The following is a 14428-nucleotide window of genomic DNA, read 5'->3' on the forward strand; positions in this document are numbered from 1 at the left end:
TATTCTGGGCAGAAAACAAGACAACTTTCTGCCCTAGAGAATATACTGTCTCATATTCCAAGTTTGTTTGCTTTCCAAACATCCTTGAAAAGATATTCTATATATTTTCTTAATGTTTATTCATTTTTGAGAGAGAAAGAGACAGAGCGTGAGTAGGGGAGGGGTAGAGAGAGAGGGAGACATAGAACTCAAAGCAGGTTCCAGGCTCTGTGCTGTCAGCGCGCCCTGAAAAGATATTCTATAAAAAGCTGATATAAGATGTACAGAAAGTAAAACTTATGTCGTTACTACTGTTTTTAAGGACCAGAAAGAAAATCAAAACTGCCAAGCAAAGAAAGTAAAATTGTGGCTTTGAGTGAATGAATGAATGTTTTAGGAAGGATTTCAGAGTTGGGGTACTTCTTTATACTGTGGAGAAGTAATGAACTCTTCCCCCAGTAGGAGAGAAGCATCTGTGCCTCTTGGAGCATGCTGGGCTTCCCAGAGTGTGTGCTTTTCACTTTTCCTCATTGTTTTTCAGAGGGTATTGTTCCTGGGCCCCCCACAGACCTCTCTGTCACAGAGGCCACCCGGAGCTATGTGGTGCTAAGTTGGAAGCCCCCTGGCCAGCGTGGCCACGAGGGCATTCTATACTTTGTGGAAAAGGTAAGACTCTGGGATCAAACATTATTACCTCATGCCACTTCCTAAAGATTTCTTTAGAGAACTAGGGCTTAAATTTCCATTGTGTCCTGAACTCTTCAAATCCATATAAACTATGAACAATCTTCATGGAAAAATGCACATCACACAAAACTTTGCCTAAAAGTTCAGGGGTGTATAGATCTGTGAAGCTCACCCATAGACTCCAAAGAGGTCCACAGACCTCAAATTATAACCCTTTAAGAAGAGAATTGCTCCCGAAACTGTAGATTGTTCATATGGCAGTTTTCTAGAAGCTTTCTCTGTCTCTCTCACTCTAGTAATAGCTTTTCATCTCTCTACAATTTGTCTTAAGCAATCGAAACTGAAGATCAATGAGGGTAGATGAGCCAGAGGAATAGAAGTGACAATACTTTCAGAATACTGTCAAATAGCTGGAGGATCAAAGAGAGAAAGTCCTTACATGCTGCCTGGCACTTGGCCAGCACTACTCTAAGTGCAGGTAGTAGGATGGGGTCAGAGATTGCAAAACAGCATGAGATACTGGCTAGTTCTTTCCCTCAAATATCTTGTAATTTTATTGTCATGCTCTTGGAGAGGGCAGCGTATAATGAAAGCCTAAAATGGGTGGAATGATGAGAATTATATGTGAATCTACCATAGACACAGATCTAAGGGCAGTTACAGTAAGCATTTATGCCCAGAAAATGGAGAAGAGCCAAGTCCTAGACAGGACGTTATTTGGGGCAAGTGCCCTAGTTTCAAGGGCAGACACAAAGGAGGAGTATCTGCCAGGCAAAACATAATTGCTCCCGGGATGAGGCATTTCAAGAGAATTTACTTAAAATGAAGTTCAAAATCCATTCATTAAGAAAGTTTTGATTAAGATATAATTGAAAAAAATGAAACTAAAATAAGCTTATTTCCTGGTACCCATAAGAACATTTACATTTATACTGGCAGCCACGCACCATTATTTTTGAAGAACAACAAATGAAACAATTGGCTGTATTTTTTGTGTATTTTGTTTTTATAAAATTGTGTGATAACAGGATAAGTTGTCATTTACTTTACATTTTACCTTCGTAGTAAAATTATAGAAAAGGTTTCTACTTGGCAAAAATATTACGGAGCTTGGTGAGTTTTCCTAAGAGCTTTTGCATTTCATCCTTAATGCTATTCTGATCATTCAATTTCAGAACATCTATTAGGTCACCTTTCCTGATAATTATTACAGGAGAATAGACATGATGGGTATATAGGTACGTGCAAACTTCTGCAAATTAGGTGACAACATGAAAGTAATATGCATCTATCTTCATGGCCTTTTAGTTATTTCAGATCATCAGAGAATATTATACTAGCATTAAAAATGCTAGGGTCTGTGGTTTTCCTATTTTAATTAATAAATGTATTAATTTATGTCCTTTTTAAAGACATTTATCATGTCTTTGAGGAGCATGCCTCACTTCTCCTTGTCCCTAGCACATTGGTAACAATAAATGGATTATTTCTGTAACATGGACATCTTTCAAAAGAATCTGATTTTACTAAAAACATATTAGATTTTTTATTGTTAGTAATTTGTATATTTTCTAGATATTAACCTCAAATTAACTAGAACTTGAGTAGCATTTCTGATTTTAAAATTTTTCTTTTCTTTTTTTTTCTTAATAGAGGGCAAGACTAGAGTGGAAAATGTTTATTTCCTGGTGTGCTTAATACATACCCTCCACTGAATCTTTTCGAAATTCTCCACAGGAAGAGAGTTCTGAGTAAGCTCTCTGACAGTAATTACCATCTTTCCTATAATAATGACACAGTAACAATGTACCACTGAGGCGTTTTCTTCAAATGAGTCAACTTTGGCTTCTGTTAAACATTTCCTCTGGTCACATAAACTCTAATTTCTCCAGGAAAGTCTATTAACTTCCCTAGACCTAAATACATATGAGTCTGTGATTAAAAATGTAAGTGTTCATCCACGAGCAAACCTGGCATGGAACAGAGGGAACATTTCGAGTGCAGGGTGAGCAGAGAAGCCTGTAAAGGCATGGCTGACGTATACAAAAGGCCCAGGATGTTGACATATTGGGGGAGCAGAACATGTCCAGAGACCTAGGGCACACTTACAGAACTATCCAAACATCACACCGTTGTCCTGAGCTGAGACTCAAGCTATTCTGATGAGCCACTTCTAATACATTGACCTTTCTAAACAGAAATGTTCTACATGCTTTTGTCCCACAGCACATTTTCATCCCCAGAATATTCATGCCCATGGGAGTTCTGCTTCTTTACCCCTGAGCTTGCACTTCTTTACAGAACTTTTTACCAGAATTTGCATGCACATAAAGCACAAAGTCACCTGTCATGGCTAAAGCTTATGCCCAGTTACACCATGTCTGTGAGCCCTAAAATGGTTGATAGTGAGGGGTTTATTAGCAAGGTTATTGGATGGATCGGTCTCCAGTGTTCCCAGCCTTCCTATACTGTGTTCTTCTCAGCCCCAAACTTTTTTCTCAGATGTCTTATGTCTTCAGCTCTTCCTCTCTCATTCCCTTATCAAAAATCTGGTCCTGTCAGAGATAAGGGTTGTATCATTTGCTAGCTCTGTTTCTGCATGCAGGGATGTTTATCAATGACCAGGCACTGTTCTTTTTTTTTCCTTTCATAAAAATTTATGTTTATTATGCTTAATCAAATGTAAGTGATACATCCAAGGAAAAATTTGCTATTTTTTTAAATGAAATTTATTGTCAAATTGTTTTCCATACAACACCCAGTGCTCATCCCAACAGGTGGACCAGGCACTGTTCTAAGCACTCTGCACATGTTAACTCACCTAATACTTAAGGTAACCTTATGAGGGAAATGCTTTTATTTTCATCATGCCTATTTTGTAGATGAGGAAACTGAGGCTTCGATGGGGCATATAATTTGCTCAGGGTCACACATTTAGTAAGAGACAGAGCTAGTATTTGAACCCAGACAGTCTGGCTCAGTTTCATATACTGTATCCAACTAGTATACATTGCTGCCTTTCAACCTTCCCAAGCCTGTCTTCTCTGGAAAACATGGATAATCACACAGTGCTACCTCCACAATACTTAGTTCAGAGCACAGTTGAGAAGATTAAAGAGTTACAATGACATAAATCCCCTAGCATAGTGAAAGGCAGCTATTATTTTTTATTATGAAAGTATAAATGACTGATAATTGTTATATGTTCCCCAGGGGAGAATGTGTCAAAATGAATTAAAGCCATAAACTGAAGAATTGAAGGTCTGGGAGAATTTTATCCCTCAGTTATCAGCAGATTGACTGGTTAGGGGGAATTTATCCTCTCTACCCTTTCACACACAATGACACATCATGAAAGATTCTACAAGGGACTTTAGAGGTTACCCTGTCACATTTGCTTATTTTGCACATGTTAAAACTGAGACCAAACAATACTCATGTGACTCTCCCCAGGTCACATGTCTTATTCTTAACAAAGCTAGGACCAGAGTGGATGCCTCTGGATCCTTTTCACCATACCATGTTGTCTCTCATTTCAAATCCATGAAGGTTATGCCAAACGATATACCAGTATTTTTATAGTCCCAAGAATGTATCATCCCTCACAGCTGGTCACTGTATCGCAAGGTTTGGATTTCTGGAAAAGTCTCTTGAAACTGTTCAAAAGTTCCAAAGCAAAATCATTTCTGCTGACCTTGGGCAGAATTGACGGTACAAATAGGAGGGGAAAAGGATTACTGAAGACTACTGATAGTTTTCTCACTATATTCTCTACCAAAGTGCAAATAGACACCACATCCTTTCAAGGATTTCAGAGTCACTCTAGACCACTTTAATTCCAAGAATAGAATTGCTTTAAATTAGTTTTTCCCATAATTTATTCTAAAATATGGGTAAGAAAAAAAGAACATCTTTATCTTTCATTAGCTTCCGTCCTTCCTTCCTTCCTTCCTTCCTTCCAAATTAAAAAAAAAAAAATTCATTCATTCAGGAAAAAACAATTGTTCATTATTCCCTATGTGTCAGATACAATTCTAGGCTCTGGAGGATAGCAGTGAACAAGACAACTCGCTGAACTCAATTCACTGAAACTTATTTTCCAATGGAGGAGATTACAAATAACTTAATTTCAAATAGAGATAAGTGTTTAAAAAAATAATAAAGCAAGGTAAAGGATAGAGAGTGATGAGAAAGGAACAAAGAACTCTTTCAGATTCTTTGGTAGAATAGGGAGGGGGTGATCAAGAAGGGCTTTCTGAGGAGGTGGTGTTTGAGCACAGACCTGAATGATATTCTGAATCATTAAATAACACTCAATTAAAATAAAAGTTTATAGCAGTGAAAATTAAAGTATCTTATATAGCACATTAAATTGAATTACCCACCCTAAGAATTAGAAAAGGATCTGACCCCAGGCAGTCCTCAAAATAAATTAAGGTCTTTTATAAGTCGATCAGTGATCTTACTTGGTTAATAAAGTCAGTGAAGTATTAAAGTATTTATCAAACAATGCAAAGCCAATTTTATTTAGATAATCCTATGGACTACAGATGCTTCATCCCCATTTCCTCCAAATCTCTTCTCCAGTTCAACTCACTGGTAACAGGTAGGTGGTTTGTTGACGGATAAATAAGACTGCTAGATGCCTGGCCTAGAGGTCCCATTTATTCTTGCCGTGCCGTGAATGGGTCTCACTGTTTGGGCTGCAGTGTGACGCAGAGACAGAAAACTGGCAGCGGGTGAACACAGAGCTCCCTGTGAAGTCTCCCCGCTTTGCTCTCTTCGACCTGGCTGAAGGGAAATCCTACCGCTTCCGCGTCCGCTGTTCTAACTCGGCAGGAGTGGGTGAGCCCTCAGAGGCAACGGAAGTGACCGTGGTAGGGGATAAACTTGGTAAGTGTGGAGTTCCCTTGAACAACTGTAAACTTCTTTTACTTCAATTTAAGAAAAACTTCCAAAGCAAGTACTCATCAGAACATATATGCCCGGAAGCAAAAGTAGTGGCATCCTTCTTTCGTATCATGAATTTAATTGATGACTATACTTGACTGATACATTTCAAAAATTCATTATTATGAATGATGAAGTTATGAAAAGTAAACTTCTTTGGGAGTTTCAACAGTATTGTTAATGTATTTTTTCTGGAGTGGGTTGGTAGGTTCCTGGGTATTTAGTTTATCATTATGCCCCTACACTAACATATTTATTTTTTTTATTTTCTGCTTTAACAAATATAAAGTAAGTAACTGTATGTTTGAGATGATTACTTACGTAAAATTTATGTGTGTGTGTGTGTGTGTGTGTGTGTGAGAGAGAGAGAGAGAGAGAGAGAGAGAGATAAGAATGAAGTTTTTTAAACCACACCTGAGTTTGATCATCATTTTCCTCCTTTGTCAGATATCCCAAAGGCCCCAGGCAAAATCATCCCAAGCAGAAATACAGACACATCAGTGGTAGTTTCATGGGAGGAATCCAAAGACGCCAAAGAACTGGTCGGGTACTACATAGAGTCAAGCGTGGTTGGCTCTGGCAAGTGGGAGCCCTGCAACAACAACCCTGTGAAGGGCCCACGGTAACCACAGTGTTGGGGGGTGGGCTGTGGGGAGCCTTCTGACTCTAGAGCATAGAGGCTATCAGGAGGAAATCAGCCATGGACCCATACAGCAGCACCAACATCCAGTGGAGGAAGACTTTTTAAAACATTATGCTTTAAGGGGTGGCTCAGTTGGTTAAGCGTCCGTCTGACTTCAACTCAGGTCATGATCTCATGGTTCATGTGTTTGAGCCTCACGTTGGGCTCTGTGCTGATAGCTCAGAGCCTGGAGCCTGCTTCGGATTCTGTGACTCCCTCTCCCTCTGCCCCTTTCCTTGCTCATGCTCTTTCTCTCTCTCTCTCTCTCTCTCTCTCTCTCTCTCTCTCTGTCTCTTAAATAAATATTTTAAAAATTTAAAAAGAACATTATGCTTTATATATCCAAATGAATTAAAAATTGAACATTATCTACTGCTATATATTTTTTTAAAAGTTTACTTGGGATATTAAACACTTAGAAACACATTAATGCCAGCTATGATGGGTTCACTTTATAGCTCTTTTCTGATTCTTTTCCTTTATGCTATTTGTTCTTTCTACCCCTCTTTTGTGGTCTTTAATATCCAAAGTGATAAGATTTCAAGGGTCTAATAGGCTCTAGCTGACATAAAATAGCCAGGCATTTTAAATGAATAGGAAAAAAGTATCAACATCTTACAAATTTTGAACATGGTGAAACTCAGTGCTAAGGAGACATAAGTAACACCAAAAAAAAAGGACACTCAGAATACTTTGCCACTTCTTTACATCTGTTTCTAATATGGAGAGGGTTTTTTTCTTGCTTTCAAATGTTTTGTCAACCAGCCTTGCAAGTTGATGATGAATTCTGGTCTGCAACCAAACTCTGAGACTCCTTTGATTTAGGACCGATCTGAGAGGAGAATTCCCCCTGCCCCCACCAGAATTGTCATGCAGGCTTGTTAGGCAGCTTCTGGCATGGCCACTTTCAAGTCCAAGGACCCCCAAAGGATGAGTTGTTTCTTTTGCAGAACATGAGAGAATAGAGACAAATCAATTAATGGGTGAAAGCAATATGTTTTTCAAGAGATTCACTTGACCTGTTTACTCATTTCACTGTTACTCTCAGTTCCCAGCATTTTCCTGGGGCTATTTAGAAATATTTATAGAGGGTGAGGCAGGGTCTGCCTTTCCACAAACAGATGGCAGCTTCTCAAGGGCAGGCACCATTTTCTATTCATCTTTGTGTCCACAATACCTAGCTCAGTGCCTGGAACACTGAAGTGCTCAATAAATATTTGCTGAGCTGAGCTGACCTGAAGAATTGGCCTCATTTATGTCTGCCTTCATTAAATATTCCAACTTTACTAATGGTAATAGAGTCATTAGCAGACCTGTTATTTCCTCTGGTTACAGTGTTCAGGATGGATTAAAATGTTACAGTGATTCATGAAACAGCTATTTATAGCCATAATAGCTATTAAGGAAGGAGGTTGTTTTATGTGTGAAACTGCCCATGGATTCACACCTCATTACTGGATCCTCATTTCTAAATCGTTATCCATATTTCATCTTATTTTCAGATTCCAGTGTCATTTCTCAAGTCATTATGTCTTCCCTGGTATGCAGGGAAGCAGTAACCAGGCCTCTGTAACAGGGAGCAGCCAGTGTCTTACAGCCATAAGTGTAAACCTGAAATAGCCACTAATGATATCATTAATATCACCTATTATTTATTAAAAGACTCCTCTATGCCAGACCCTGAAATAAGTACTTTAAATACAGCCAATCTTTACACAAAAGTTATTATGGAGGCATTATTATCCCCGTTTTACTGATGAGCACACAGAGCCTCGGAAAAGTTAAGGTACTTAATTCAGGGGAAACCCAGGACTCTGCATTGTTTGATAGAGTTTAGAAAATCGCCTTAATTAGCTGCCTTCTTGTCTAAAGCACATACATTACCTGATCTCTCTACGAATTATTTTTATAAACCCAGATCATTCAGTTAAGCTAAAATCATCTTGTCTAATTTGCCTGCTAGAAAAGTTTTTAAAAACTCCTTTTCCTTTTAGATTTACTTGCCATGGACTGGCAACTGGCCAGAGTTATATCTTCCGGGTCAGAGCAGTTAATGCAGCTGGACTTAGTGAATATTCACAGGATTCAGAAGCGATTGAAGTAAAAGCTGCTATAGGTAAGTACCTTCTGCGTAGCTTTGGAGGGCAAAAAGTGAATTTTTATGTTATAAAGGAAGATACCATCCTCGCCAGAAATGGTTTTAAAGCTTCTAGTACTGCTCGAGGGTTCTGTCCTCAGATGATCATTTTCTCTGACTCCAGGTGACAGCTAACCTTCCATAGCCATCATTTTACAGATCTTCATCACTTACCCAGACTCTGTGCATCTGTAGCCTTGCCATCTTCACAAGTCCGAGTGTCCTCAGATAGTTCCCATTGTGTGAAACTCCATTCTAACTTCGTGCTCATCCTGGGAGTGTGGAGGGCCATCCGGTTCCGTGAAGTGGTATATCACCCATAACCCACGTCATTTTGTACCTAAATGCCATTTCACCTGCGACAAAGCCTGGCTTGTTTTCACTAACAACATGCTTTTTATAAACTCCTCTAAATTTCGTGCAAGATACTTGTGGTTGCTTGGTCATATGCTACATTTCTGCTCACAAAGTAATCAACAGAATAAAACCCGTAATAAAGTAATTGTATGAGTGTACATGATGTGCCTCCCAATCTTAGATAAAGCAGGGAAAGGACCCACATAGTTCAGAGCACTAAAAATGATGTCTGTGATAGAGTGACACGCATTTGAAGGGAAAGATTATTTAATACCAGTTATCTTCAGTTATCATGCCGTATTACTTTTTAATATTCCTTATAATGGTAACGTTTTACCATTTTACCATTATACGTCCCGTATAAGGTAACGTTTTTTTTTTCTTGAGGTTGGGAGGTACAGACCATTAATATTTCAGTAATGTACATAATTCTAGCTGTTATAAAATCAGGATCTTTAATGTATGCCCTGTGCACTTTATGACCCATTCTGCCCCCTCATTCTGTGAATTAAGAGGACTTAATATCTTTCAAAAAACTTCAGAAGTTTGCTTTTTTCTTGTATATACTTGGGTTCTGCAAATCAAAATGGTTCCTGTTTCCTGTCTGTGGTTTTTTGTTCTCATTTCTTCTTTTCCAGAATATGGAGAAGTTGAAATGTTCCCTTGGTGTAAATTATGTGAAACGTGTGCTTTCCATATTTCTTGCAAATCTGAGTGATTTCTGTTAAACTAAGATTACTTGTTCTGTTTGTGGTCCTAATGGTTTCCCCTTTGTTCTGTTAAGTAAGAGCAATTTGGACTGTGTCTGGGCTCAAAGCGTTTCTGTTGTTATCTGGTGATTGTAGGGGGAGGAGTGTCTCCAGATGTGTGGCCTGAACTGAATGATACACCTGGTGGACTAACAGACTCCAGGGGAGGCATGCATGAAGCCTCCCGGCCAACCTTTAAGAAAGATGCTTTGCTTGGTAGCAAACTTAACAAACCTTCACTACCCAGTAGCGCTCACAACCTGGGCCAAACAGAAGTGAGTAAAGTAAGTGAAACAGTTCAGGAAGAGCTTACCCCATCACCACAGAAGGCAGCTCTTAAGGGGAAAAGTAAGTCTGACCCTCTGAAAAAGAAGAAGGACATAGGTGAGAGTTGAAAGAGTCAACTGTTCCATCTGTCTCCATCAGTGTCCTCACCTCATTGTCCGGATCACACTCTTCCATCTGTGTTCACTTTCATCTATGTATATTCTTAATTTTCTGTGTTTTCAGCTATCCATTTGCAATACTTTTGTCTAGTGAGTTGTAAAAGTAATTTTATATGAGCTTGGCTTTTATACATAGTTTACTGTGCTTAATGACAATAGAATAAGGTGATTTGGTTATAGAGTCCTTTTTGGTTTCTCAGACAGACACAGGTTTAGCCTCATTTTGCTAAGAAAATTAGAGCTAAGAGCACAAATAATTTGAGAATCACAGCCTATGTGAGGTCCTTTGAAATGTTTATGTTCAGTACATGTATAGGAAAAATATTTTACAAAGAAGTCACATTTAGTCAGGATCATAGTTATTAACTTCCATTGTTTATCTTCAGGTGTTCAAGTTATCCTTCATATTTAATTCAAATGAATATGAGTAACATTATCTCTCTGAGTTACCATGAATAGTTTAATAGGGTATTATAATCATATAAAGCTAAATTCTATGATTTATGAATCACATTCCCAGAACTGTTTTATTTAAGACTATTTATCAGTAAGCTCAGAATTTTCTGATTAGGATATTTGATACTTGTGTCTTATATATTCTAGGAGACAGTATTTTTCTTATCAAATAAAAATGAAATGATAAGCATATACTGACAAACTATAGCATGCCTGTCTTCCACCCCCTATTACTACCCTACCCCTAACTTCTGTAATGTATTTTTTTTGGCACCTTTATTGTCCCTTCAACTTTGAGATGGGATATTCATTTGAGAATTCACATTCAACATTGCTCTGTAATAGGGAGAGAGAGAGAGAGAGATTTCTTTTTTAATGTAAAGAATGAAGGAGGTTGGTGAGGGGGAAGAGAAACACATGTATTATTTTTAAAATCTTTATTGTTCTGAGAATCTTTTGAATAAGAATAAATAGTTCTTTTTTTCCTATAATCCAAATAAATATTTAGAAAACTCTTTCTGATGTTATTGCACATCTAGATGGATTTCTTTCCACCATCTCACCTTCTCTTTCTTTATCGAAAACCATAATTTAGCAGTTAGGTGAAAAGTTGATCAGCAAAGCCACATAAATGAAGTAAGTCTTTTAAAACATCGTCCACATGTATTTCTGGTTATGCACTAATAAACACAGTGACAACTATTCAGTATTTTGTACTATATGAATAATAGTCCAACATCAGATTAAAAATAATGCAGCAAAAAGTATTATGTAATAAGAGAAAAATCACATGGCAGATTGTGCCTGGCTTTAAAAAAAAATTTTTTTTTAAGGTGGCATTTAGCTGAGTTCCAGAATAAGATTTGTCCTGTGTGTAGACAGAACTTGTTTAGTTGTAAGGTCTCACAAGGGTATGTATGCCCAAATGGTGAAATGCTATCCTTTTGGAAACAATATGGAAATTCTCAGTAAGGAAATTGAGGGAGAAATTAATATACACATTTCATTTTCCTCAAGGAGCAAATAGAAACAAAACTACATAAAGAAACAAAAATATATATCTTGGGGAAAAGATGTCTTCTTACGGGTAACAGAATCACTTTTCATATTATTGCACCATCTTGCTGTTAGTATTTCAAAAATTATTCTTCCGTGGAGGGGTGGGGCAGCTTCTTTTTATCTTTGCAATAATAATTGCAGTGCCCTTTTTACTGTGTGTTGGCTTTTTTCTCATACACCGGATTGGATGCCAAGTTACTGATCAGTCTCACAATTTAGTCTCATACTGCAAGAGCCTAGTGCCCTCTCACATGGTACTAATGACATGAGTTTAATGTACATAGAATCATAAATGCATTTCTGTCTACTCACGAGCGATTCATATTGCAACAGCGGCACCATCGCCACCCTATGATATCACTTGTCTTGAAAGTTGTCGTGACTCGATGGTTCTTGGATGGAAGCAACCAGATAAGAGTGGAGGGGCTGAAATTACTGGCTATTATGTGAACTATCGTGAGGTAATTGACGGGGTACCGGGAAGATGGAGAGAAGCCAACATCAAAGCTGTCAGTGATGAGGCATATAAGGTAAATGTGTGACCTTCTGTAGTGTGGAGTGTCATGTATATGATGACACGGTCACTTGCACACCATACACACTCACCTACACACCCAGCACCTTGTAAATGATTCATGTCATTACTCCAGGGTCCATTGTCTGCAATGACATGAGTTTTGTCATTGTCATATACGGTAAGTCATATAAGGTAAGTAGAAGTGATCTGACCAGGAAAGATTTGTATTTTCTGATTCATACGCATAAGCAATAACTTCCCAGAACATTTACTGTGAAATGTATATCTATTATAAAAATTAGTGTTTATTTCAAGACTTATGAAATATCTGTAACCAATATGCCACTAGCACCAAGGGTCCCAGGATCCAAATGACTAAATTTTTAACTTTCAGTGTTCAAATGACAAAGGATAAAGGGACATGGGCCTGGGGGTCAGACTCAGCTCACCACTTGTGAAGTGTCCCCCATGAAGGGATGGTTCACATGTGTCTACCCACAAGTTTCCCTTCTTCACTGCTTTGCCCATCTCAGCACGCTTGAAGGGTCTTACTGTTGCCACAACTATGCCCCCCCCCCTTTAGAGCATTGTCAGCTGGAGGAAAGTTACCACCTCCTAGTACTCACAGAACCCCAAGCTGTTGGGGCAAGAGCAGGGCAAGGCTGGGGGAATGCTTTCTCTAACTCAGTGCCATGCTTTTTAAATCTAACATTTAAAATTTATGAAATATCACACACATACTGAACACATAAAGAATAAAACAAGAATACTTAAAATAAAATTATGTTTTTAAGATTCTTCCATGTCAATGTGTAGCTATGACTTCATTACTGTGTTGTATTCTATCATAGGACCATCTCACAATCTACTTTTCCATTCAGTTATTGATTGATATTCAGGCATTTTTGCATTCATAGCTATATCAAACAGTGTAGCTATGAACATTTTTGTTTGCATCTGCTGGCACATACATGCACTAGTTTCTGTAGGTTATTATCTAAAAGTAGAATTGCTGGTCCAGAGAGTCTGTTTGTCTTCAATTTTAGTAGATAATTCTATACTGTTTTTCTAAAGAGTATGAGAATTCCCATTGTTGCACATCCTTCTAACACTTGCTATATTCACACATTCTCAGTTTTGACAAAGTGTCAAATGAGTCTGAACATCTCTTCCTGTATATACATATTCCACTTGAAATCTCCTTTTATAACATGCCTATTCAAAGGTTTTGCCAGTTTTCTACTAGGTTTTCTTACTGACTGGTGATGTTCTTTATATATTCTGAGTTTAAATCCTTGGTAGCTGTAGAATCTGCGTCTATCTTCTCCCATTTATTGGCTGGCATTTTCTTCTTCCTATGGTAATGACACTAGTTTTAATGTCAGATTTATTGTGGCCAGACTTAACAGCATTGGCTTTGTCATTAGTGATTGCTGTACCCCCGCACCCTTTTTTTAAGAGATGCCTTCGCTATTGAAGGTCATGGGGATATTGTATTAGATTACCTTCTCAAAGTTTTATGGTTTGCCACTTACATTAAAGTCATTACTTCACCTATAAATTTTGTGTATGGTGTAAAGTAAAAGTCAACATTCACTTTCCCCCCATGGGTTTTCAGTTGTCCCAGCATTATCTATTGAAAATTGCAGCTATTCTGCTAGGCTATCTGTATCATGTATCAAGTTTCTTTGATGCGAGTGTCTGCTTCCATGTTCTCTATTTTGTTCCACTGGTCTGTTTGTCCACTGGGCCAGTACCACACTAATTTAACCATTACCACTCTATAGTAAATTTGATAACTGGTAGACCAAATTATCTTTGTTTATTTTTTTATTCCAAGGCTATTTTTAGCCCTTTGCACTTTGATATAAATTGTAGAATTAGGTTACCAAGTTCTACCAAAAAACAAGACAAGCAAAAGAAAATATAATAAGAAAAATTAAATTAAACAAAAACATTTTAAAATTCTGGTTGGGATTGTATTGACTCTACAAAGAAATTGAGGAATCATTGATATCTTAAAATATATATATATATATATTTTTTTAAAATTTTTTTTTCAACGTTTATTTTTGGGACAGAGAGAGACAGAGCATGAACGGGGGAGGGGCAGAGAGAGAGGGAGACACAGAATCGGAAACAGGCTCCAGGCTCTGAGCCATCAGCCCAGAGCCTGACGCGGGGCTCGAACTCACGGACTGTGAGATCGTGACCTGGCTGAAGTCGGACGCTTAACCGACTGCGCCACCCAGGCGCCCCTATTTTTAATGTTTATTTATTTATTTTGTGAGAGAGAGAATGCGTGCAGGAGTGGGGGAGGGGCAAAGAGAGAGACTCCCAAGCAGGCTCCCTGCTGACAGCAAGGAGCCCAAGGTAGGGCTCAACACGGGGCTCGGCTAGGGGCCTGAT

At 38.2% G+C, this 14428-nt stretch overlaps 1 protein-coding gene across 3 annotated transcripts in view; it reads left to right on the top strand.

Annotated features, from left to right (window-relative positions):
* The window catches only part of MYOM1 (myomesin 1), a 155590-nt gene that overhangs the window by 82299 nt on the left and 58863 nt on the right, over positions 1-14428 (top strand). For 2 of the 3 annotated variants that reach the window (XM_043558400.1, XM_043558399.1), the window contains 5 exons: positions 521-645; positions 5376-5559; positions 6064-6238; positions 8293-8414; positions 11836-12032. In XM_043558400.1, the coding sequence (XP_043414335.1) occupies positions 521-645; positions 5376-5559; positions 6064-6238; positions 8293-8414; positions 11836-12032 (803 nt within the window). Of the gene's footprint in view, positions 1-520; positions 646-5375; positions 5560-6063; positions 6239-8292; positions 8415-9637; positions 9926-11835; positions 12033-14428 lie in introns of all 3 variants that reach the window. The other variant, XM_043558401.1, reaches the window with a different exon arrangement.

This window comes from Prionailurus bengalensis, chromosome D3 (genome assembly GCF_016509475.1).
Source record: "Prionailurus bengalensis isolate Pbe53 chromosome D3, Fcat_Pben_1.1_paternal_pri, whole genome shotgun sequence".
Lineage (NCBI taxonomy): Eukaryota > Metazoa > Chordata > Mammalia > Carnivora > Felidae > Prionailurus > Prionailurus bengalensis.